We start from the raw sequence: 9,075 nt of genomic DNA, 5'->3' as shown, positions 1-9,075 counted from the left end.
CCTGCTGGCTCTGGATTTAGGATTTTTCAGTCTTTGTCTTGTCATGTCTTTCACTGTTTCTTCTTTTGGTTTTTTGAGACAGGGTCTTGCTATGTGACCCCGGTTGGCCCAGAACTCTCTACATAACTAAGCCTGGCCTCGAACTTAGAGGCATCCTCTCAGCTCTGCCTTCTTAGTGCTGGGACTCCAGGCACGTGTCCCCATGCTCTGGTTTGGAGCTGGGTTCTGGAGCCTTGTGAAATGAACTGCGGTGTTCCGTGCCTTTCCTCTCCCCCTGCCTGTATGCACCCCCACTTTTCTCTCCTTCCTTCAGCAGGAAGACTGACATCTCCCTCATTGCTCCACTTTGGCCCCTCCCCCTCCCTGTCTCCATGCCCTTCCCCCCTCTCATTTTCTGCCTCCTTCCCTGTCCTGCCATGCAGAGCAGAGCGGCAGCGAGGCCAATTGATTATCTGAAGAAATTTGGAGTTAGCAACAGAACAGCTGCAGCCGTCCTGCTCACCACCCTCAGGCCCTGAGGGACCGGTGAGGGGAGGGGCCCCTAACCCTTCTGCTCCCCAGCCTGGGAGGGGCAGAGATGGTCCCCAAGCACAGAGGCATAGTGCACTTAGAATCACACCCAGGACCCTGAGACTTGGGTTATAAACCCAGTCATCATCATAATGGGTCACGTCACCTTTCTGGCTAGTCACCTGGCTTTAAAACAAAGGTTGTTAGTAGGCACGGTGGCACACACATGTAATCCAAGCTGTCTGGAAGCAGAAACAGGTAGATGGCAAGTTAAAGGCTGGCCTGAGCTATTTGGTGTGATTTTTGTCTCAAAATAATAAATAGATATATAGCGGCTGGGTGGTGGCGCACGCCTTTAATCCCAGCACTCAGGAGGCAGAGGCAGGTGGATCTCTGTGAGTTGAAGGCCTGGTCTACAGAAAGAGCTCCAGGACAGCCAAGGTTACACAGAGAAACCCTGTCTCGAACCTCCCCCACAAAAGATAGATAGATAGATAGATAGATAGATAGATAGACAGACAGACAGATGGATAATCAAAGGCGTTAGCCATAGACAATGGTGCACCCTTGTAATTCTAGCACTGGGGAGACTGGGGCAGGAGAATGGTGAGTCAGATCCTCACCAATGATACCTGGTCTTGAATTTTTTATAAAATTTAAAAAAGGAATGGAAAGAGGAAGAGGAAGAGAGGCAGGGGCCAAGGCCAGGGAAGCTGGGCGCAGTGATCTTCCAGAGTCCTTCCAACACTGGTCTCCAGCAGTTCTCAGACTTCTGGCCTCGGTTCAGCTCACTCTTTTGCCAGGCTGTAGGCCCAGGATATCTCATTTAACTCACGCGCAGGAGAGACAGCATCACATCCTGGGAGTTCCTTTCCAGCTCTCCAGCAAGCTCCTCTTGCTGACGGCAGGCTGTAGTCATCCTTCAAGCAGACTCTTTCCACTGCTTTTACCTTCAACTATTTTACACAGCCTTACCCAAGGTCCCAAGCCAGAGTTCCAACTGAAGTGGCAATGTCCTCCAAATGTCTCTGTATAGACTAGATTCTCCAGCCCCTCTGCTTGAATTCCTCTCTGTTGGGGCAAGTGTTTCTAAGGCTGAACAGTTCCAGGTACTGAAGACCATGAAGTTTTTCTTGCAATTAAAAATCTATTATCGGGGCTGGAGAGATGGCTCAGAGGTTAAGAGCACTGACTGCTCTTCCAGAGGTCCTGAGTTCAATTCCCAGCAACCACATGGTGGCTCACAACCATCTATGATGAAGCCTGATGCCCCCTTCTGGCCTGCAGGTGTATATGTGTACCACTGTATAAACAATAAATAAATCTTTTTTTAAAAAAATCTATTATCTTACAGCCTCGACTCAGTGACTGTGATTGTAACATCTGGCGCCAAACAGGACGTCCAGTTTTGTTTCCTCGACTAGTGTTTGAAGATGCAGATGCCTTGACTTCTAAATCTACTCTTTGCTTACTTTGTTTTTGAGGTGGGCTCTCACATTTCTTCCCAGGGTGGCCTCAACTGTAGCTGAGAATAACTTTGATCCAACTGCCTCCACCTTAGGGTGGGTCATTTTAGGGAGGCCAGAAACAGTGGTAAATGCCTGTGATTCCAACACTTGGGAGGTTATCATTTGGGAAGATCTCAAATTTAAGATCACTCTTAGCAGACCCAGACTGGCCGTTGCACACCCAAGAGAGACGCAGGCGGAGGAGAGAGGAGAAGGCTGCAGTTTTTGGAGCAGGATCGCACGTGGATTTGGGGAGAGACCAGCTTACAGGCCAGACCAGCGTGAAGGCCAGAGACACCTGGGGATCCATCCCATGGAACAGATACAGGAAGGTTTATTCTTGGTTCCCTTTAACCCTTTTTCCTTCTTGTATAGGATTGTTGGATTGTATAATAAAGTCTAATTGTTAAGAAGCAGAGCCAACAGGACTAGAGCCCCTGTTGCCTTTTAACATTAAAAGAAAAATCACTGTTAGCTTTATGTCAAGTTTAAGGACAGCCTGAGTACCTGAGACCCTATCTTCAATCCAACCTACCCACCCACCCCCAAGAAGAAACTGTATCTGATTCTGAGTCTTAACTGTGTCCCTAATAGCTGTGTGACCTTGGGCAAGGTGTTCTCTGGGCTTAAATGTCTTTATAAAATATGATTTGGAGGGCTTTTCTAGAACCTGGTGCCAGTTTAGCACCTTTCTCCCTTTGGTGGTTTTGGGCTGGATCTCTGGCTAGATTAAGTTCTAGTCCAGACTTGAATCCACGACTGCCTGACTCAGCCTTACAGGCCAGGTCACTTAGCACCCCCCACGCCACCTTACTTTCTCCTTCTCTCAGTAGCATGTCCTCCACCAGGGCAGGAGTTGCTGTTTCAAGTAATTTTGACCTAGCCTGGAGATGATAAAAGAAAAGGCAATGCCTCAATTTTCTCAATTTTATGTCATGGCTTTCTCCAGCAGCATGGACCCACAGACACAGGTTTGTTTAACGTGGGTTCTGTTAGGACACTCACTGCCTTCTCTCCAAACCAGGAGGAGGAGGGTCTGAGAAATGGCACGTGTCACTCAGTGAATGCCAAGGTGGATGCACGGGACCGCTTTTTCTCTGTAGCCTCTCTTCTCTGTCTTTATTTATTTACCACAGGAAGCCCTGATGTAGCAGACATTCCGAAGAGGCTTCAACACCTAGGGCCCGAGAGAGATCCATCCTACATGACCTTCCGGCCAGCTTCCCAACACAAAGGAGCCACAGCCATATCTGGTACTAGATCGAGGTCACTTTAATTTTTCTTTCTTGTAGGAAATTAGGAATGCAACCAGAAAGAGACTTGCACACAGGACACCAGACACAGACCCTGAGGGCTGTTCTTGGTGGTATTGGGAAAGGCCGGTAAGAGGGAGGCAGTAGATAGGCCTGGAGTGGGATTGTCTCGGGGGAGGGGGAGGGTTAGGAGGGCACCCAGAAGCTAGGAGGCTGGGGAGGGGGGCACTGTTCCAGAGGAAAAGGGATGGGGGCAGATGAAGCTGAGGGAGAGGTATGGTATGGTGGGGGAAGGGATCCCCACACATACCTGCATTGGAGAAGGAACAAGAAAAGGAAAGAAGAAACCAGGAAGAAAGCAAGAGGCTCCCAGTAGGGAGCCCCCCCCCCTCGCCCTACCGCAAAGTGCATAACTCGGTAATAAATAGTAATGTTTATAAATAAATAAATAAACGAATAAATACATAAATAAATACATAAATAAATATTCTTGTAGAGCTAGGAGTTTGGTGTGGGGTATACGGAGCATGGAAAAGCAGTGAGTTTGGTTCCTCTATCGGGATTCTAAGGCCCATCCACTCCCGTGGCACAGGCTACAATGGGCAGGTTGGGCTCAGCAGCATGGGCGGGGCACCTTCCTTTCCACGACAGTTTAAAAAAGGGAAAAAAAAAAGGTAATAAGAGGGCCCTAGAGCATTCATAGAGGGCAGTAGCAGGCATCCCCTTGCTTCTGAGGGAGGAGCTCATGAGGCTTGCATGTTTGCAGGGTCCTCTGGGATGGAAGCAGCTGCTGTTGGGCTGCCCCACCCAGGTCCCCAGCCTTCTGCAAGGTGCCCTAGGCTATTTGGAGATGTCGTCCTTATGGCAGGACTGAAGTTTTCCTCTTTCTAGCTGGCACAGGGAAACGGAGAAGGCTGGGGTGGCAGAAGCAGGAAAGGACAGCCAGACAGCTCCAAAAAGGCACTCACTACCAAGATAGATCTGAGGTCTGTATATGCTAAGCCTCAAGAACAAGATAGACAAAAGAAAGGCAAGATTTTGCGATAATCCCTGGCGACCCAGGAGTCGCCTCACTCACATCTCTGTGTTCTAAGATCCCATCCCTCCCCCCTGGGCATGGGTAGATAACCCACTCCCCACTCTACCGCTAGCCGTTTCCGAGAGTCGGGGTCTGGGGTCTCTGAAAACTTGAACATAGGGCAGGAGAGGTGGCAGCTGAGTAAGCTACTCGTAGTAACAGCCCCACCCCCACCCCCCCACACACACACACACAAGGACTCCATTCTGACCACTCTGACAAGCAACTCTGACCAGTGAGGCCTGACCAATTCTCTGAAGGAACCCGCGAGAACATCCCCCTTATGCCTGGGCCAATGAGAAGAAGGTGGCCTTCGGGACTAGCAGTGTGTGCCGGGTCCTCTGGGATGGGAAAGAGCCGGCCATTTTAAGTAATGTGTGGTGACTGGGGGCCCGGGACAGGCCCCGAGAGAAGGGGAGAATCCAGGGCGGGAGGCGGGCTCAGTTCAGACGTCCAGCACATGGTTCAGGTACGAGATATAACAGATGGCCAGACGTAGAATTTCAATCTTGGATAGCTTCTTGTCCGGGGGCAGAGTGGGCAGCAGCTTGCGCAGCTCGGCGAAGGCCAGATTAAACGCCTCGACGCGGATGCGCTCCCGCGTGGCGTGTGCCGTGCGGTACTTGGCGGTGGCGCGGCGCCGGCGCCGGCGCTCCTCACGGCTCAGGTGCTGCAGGTCTTTGCGGCCAGACTCTCCGAGCTCTGAGCTCCGGACCTGGCCCACTCCGGGATCCCCCGACCCAGCACCATCCGGGCCCAGCCCGCCCCCACAGTCGCTAAAGCCCGACTCAGTCTCCGAGTGGGTGGGAGGCAGGTCCAGCTCCATAGTGTCGGAGTTGAGCATCATGGTGGAAACCCCACTGCCTAGTGAAATCCGTATCTCCTCCCCACCCCTCCCTCTTGGAGCTTGAAAGTGGCCTGTGGGAGAGGCAGGAAGGGCTTGGGAGGGCTAGGGTCTGCCACTGAGCTCTGGAAAGCAGTCACTTCAAGGTTCCATGGTCAAGATTCCAGCCTGGAGCCTGAAATACAGAAAGGAGAATTATTGACCGCTGAAGGGGTGGGCAGCTCGGGGCGGGGAAGTGAGTTGGGCGGTCTGGTAAAGAAGAGCTGAAACTTGGCGTGAGAGCTGGAGGGATTTGCAGGTGTGGGAGCTAAAATAGAGGAAGAGACAGTGCTAGGAAGGACAGAGCAGGCAAGTGCTGAACAAGAGACTGAAGACCTACAACAGCGGAACTCCTAGAAGAAAACGGAGGGCAAGTCCTTCACGACATTGAACTTGGCAGTCATTTCTTGATAAGAGAACAGAAGCAAAAGTCTACACCAAACTTAACTGTAGTGCACTAAAGAGAACAGCCACCACGGTGAAAATTCAACCTATGCAACGAGGAAGCAATCACAAACCATATATCTGATAATAGGTTAATAACCAAAGCATATGAAGTTCTCAGCCAGGTGTGGCAGCATATGCCCGTGAAGCCCTAGCACTCAGAAGGCTGAGGCAGGAGGATTGTGGATTTGAGACTATCCTGGATACATAGCGACACTTAATCTCAAAAAAAAAAAAAGAATGTCTGAAATAACTAAAAATATCGGGAAAAAAAAACTTGAACAGACATTTCTCCAAAGATAATGCACAAATGGCCAGCATACATATGAAAATACATGGCATATCACAGATACTAAACATGCAAATTAAAACCACAGTGAAACATGACCCCACATCCACTAGAGACAGTTTATTAAAAAAAAAAAAAAAACAACCTAAATCAGTATTGGCAAGAATGTGAAGAAATAGAAACCCTTGTTTGTAGTATTATAAAGTGGTACGGCCACCGTAGAAGATAGCCTGGATGGGCCTCAAAAAAACTAACTCTGAACCAGGCATGATGGCGCACGCCTTTAATCCCAGAACTCGAGAGGCAGAGGCAGGTGGATTGCTGTGAGTTCGAGGCCATCCTGGTCTACAAAGCAAGTCCAGAACAGGAAAGATAACATAGAGAAACCCTGTCTCCGGAAAACAAAAACAAAAACAAAAAACAAAAAACCAAAAAAACCTAACTGGAAATACAGTATGTTCCAGCACTTGTGAGACATTGGCACACCAATGTCCCTAGCAGTGGCAGAAGCAACTCAAATATTCACCAGGATGTAAATACTATGTATACATAATAATAAACTGAGAGTCTGGAACAGGAAGGGGCTCCTGCCACACTGCAACATAGATGAAGCCTTGCGAACATTATTCTACATGAAGTAAGTCATCACACACACACACACACACACACACACACACACACACACACACACAAAATACTATGACTCCATTTACTTAAGCTTCTAAAGTAGTCTAATTCATAAAAACAGAAACTGGAATGGTGGTTGCCAGAGGCTGGAAGAAAGAGTATAGAATTTCACATTCGCAAGATGAAAAAGTTCTGGAGATCAATTTCACATAACGAGAATATACGTAATACTCTCCGGCTCTCCCCTTATTTGTTGTGGTAGCATATTTTGTTATGTGGTGGGTTTGGGTTTTTTTTTTTTTGCATATTAATAATTAAGAGTGAAGGCAGAGCAACAGCCCCAAGGGAGCGAGGGAGAACTGCAAGCCTCAGCTTTGGGACTTTCTGCACCCTTATTTCTTACAGGGACAGAGGGCCAAGGACAGAGATGGCCGTTGTTGAGTGGACTAGGATATATGGAGCTTGGCACAGGTACCTTAGTTCAGTCCCTCAGGATCCCTCAACTTCCTCAGCATCATCACTGTAGACATTAGGCCCTATATCCCTGCCCATGAGAACCAAAGAAAGGTATTTCTCCCTGCTCAGGACCACCAGCTCCCTCAGCTCTGTCTTTAGCCCTTGCTATTCCCTGCCCCTCCTGGTGATTCTGCAAGGTCGAATTGAGAAACTCACCCAGGGCCTATGACATACCCTGCAGAGGAAGACATAACAGCTTCTCAGAGCTAGCTGCCTTTCTGGAGCTCAGTTAAGTTTGCCAGTCTCAGAATCACTGTGTGTGTGTGTGTGTGTGTGTGTGTGTGTGTGTGTGTGTGTGTGTGTGTTTTCTCCCCCAGTGAGCTCAGCCTTGATAGAGACAGAAACAGCGAGGCTTCTTCCCAGTCATCATCCCCTTTATCCCCAGCCCGGGCTCTCCAGCTGACAGCTGACAGACCCTCTCACAGGAGCCACCCTTTCTCCTAGCCTTGCCCCACCCTACCTCACAGAACACAGGGTTCAGACCAGAGCAGCTCCTAAGCTCTTAAGGGATCGAACAATCACCAGCATCTGATGGTGGAGAGACATTTACACATGGACCGAGACATGAAACAGGAGCTGGTTAATGCTGAAGTGATGAACTTCCTTCATATTCTAGGGACCAAAGGAAGAGAAGAGGGCAGCAATGGTGTGGGGTGCTGCGGGGGGGGGGGGGGCATTTCCAGGTACATGTTCAGGGTCCCTAACTCCCCACTGCCAAGGTGGACTACAACCAAGAGTTCAGCCTTAGGGTTCCCCGGACATCGATCACAACTGGATTCCCTCTCCGTCCAGTCCCCATGTTCCTGCATCCTCCATCACTCTCTGGTGTCCTCCCTTTCTCTCTCCTGCTCCCCATCTGTCACGACCCATCTCCACCTGCCCCTCCCTCCCTCTCCCCACTCCTGGGCAGCAGCTTTTATTTTCACAAGGAGAGTCTTTCCTCCATCCCCATCTGGTCTGAAAGTCTCAGGCAAGCAACAATTCCAAGCATCCGAGATAGAAAGTCCTACCTAACTTCCTCCAGCTCCAGCTAACAGAGGTTGCCCAAAGAATCTGAAAGAAGTGGGCAAGAGAGAAGAGGGGCAGAGATGGAGAGAGAGAGAGAGAGAGAGAGAGAGAGAGAGAGAGAGAGAGAGAGAGAGCACTAGAGGAAGGTTCTGGGAGGAGACTCCAGCCAGAGATGAGGAGGAGCAGAGCGGGCCCACCCTTCTGCAGCCCATGGTGTCCCCTTACCTAGAAGGACTCTGCCAAGGGATCCAAGCTGGCAGTCGAGGGGGACAGCGTAGAGAGCCCCAGTCTCTTCTTGCTGCTCAAGGGTCATCTGTCTGCAAAGTTAGGGACAGTTTCTAGAGCTCTTGGGGGCAGCTTGTCGTGGCTGAACAGGCTCCAGGACAGATAAGAGGGGTACACATGGTGAAGAGGTAAGGCCTAGGCGGAAGAGGTGGTCTTAGTCCAATACCTGGGTTACTCACACTCACACTCATACATACACACACACATACACTCACAGATACATACACACACCTGAGCTGGCCCGGCCTTATGTGTGTATATATATGGAGACACACATACACACACCCCCAGCTCTCTATTGGCTGGCCCAGGCACCCCCGCCCCTCATCAATATTAAACAGCCAGGCCAGGCAGCCATTGGCAGAGGGATGTGGGAACCCCTTGGGAGCTGGGGGGCGGGGGCTGGCCCTGAGGGGGGGCAGGGAGTGGGGGAGCCGGGACATCTGTTCTCCATGCATATTTCATAAGCAAGAAATAGAGAGCTGGGGAAGGGGTGGGGCTGGGGCGAGAGCCAGGGCGGGACCACAGATGAACCCCCCTCAGTCTCCCACACTAGAGGTAGCCGGGCAGAGACTCCAAAGAAGCCGGATTTAAACATCATAGTTCCATTCTGAGTCCTAGAGTGGCCTTCACAGCCCTTTCTCCATAGCTCTCTTCTCCCGGAAGAAGGCTCT

The 9,075-nt window shown here is 50.3% G+C and overlaps 1 protein-coding gene across 1 annotated transcript; it reads right to left on the bottom strand.

Annotated features, from left to right (window-relative positions):
- Positions 1–4,554: 4,554 nt before the first annotated feature.
- NHLH1 (nescient helix-loop-helix 1) lies at positions 4,555–8,609 on the bottom strand. The gene is made up of 2 exons (XM_084771694.1): positions 8,342–8,609; positions 4,555–5,368 (listed from the first exon to the last, which is right to left on the bottom strand). The coding sequence occupies exon 2, from the start codon at positions 5,194–5,196 to the stop codon at positions 4,795–4,797; it is 402 nt and encodes a 133-aa protein (XP_084627820.1). The 5' UTR covers positions 5,197–5,368; positions 8,342–8,609; the 3' UTR covers positions 4,555–4,794.
- Positions 8,610–9,075: the final 466 nt, after the last annotated feature.

Source organism: Acomys minous (genome assembly GCF_964271855.1).
Source record: "Acomys minous genome assembly, chromosome: 1".
NCBI classification, from domain to species: Eukaryota; Metazoa; Chordata; class Mammalia; order Rodentia; family Muridae; genus Acomys; species Acomys minous.
Note: the sequence above shows the minus strand (reverse complement) of the source record. Positions and strands in the feature narration are given on the sequence as shown.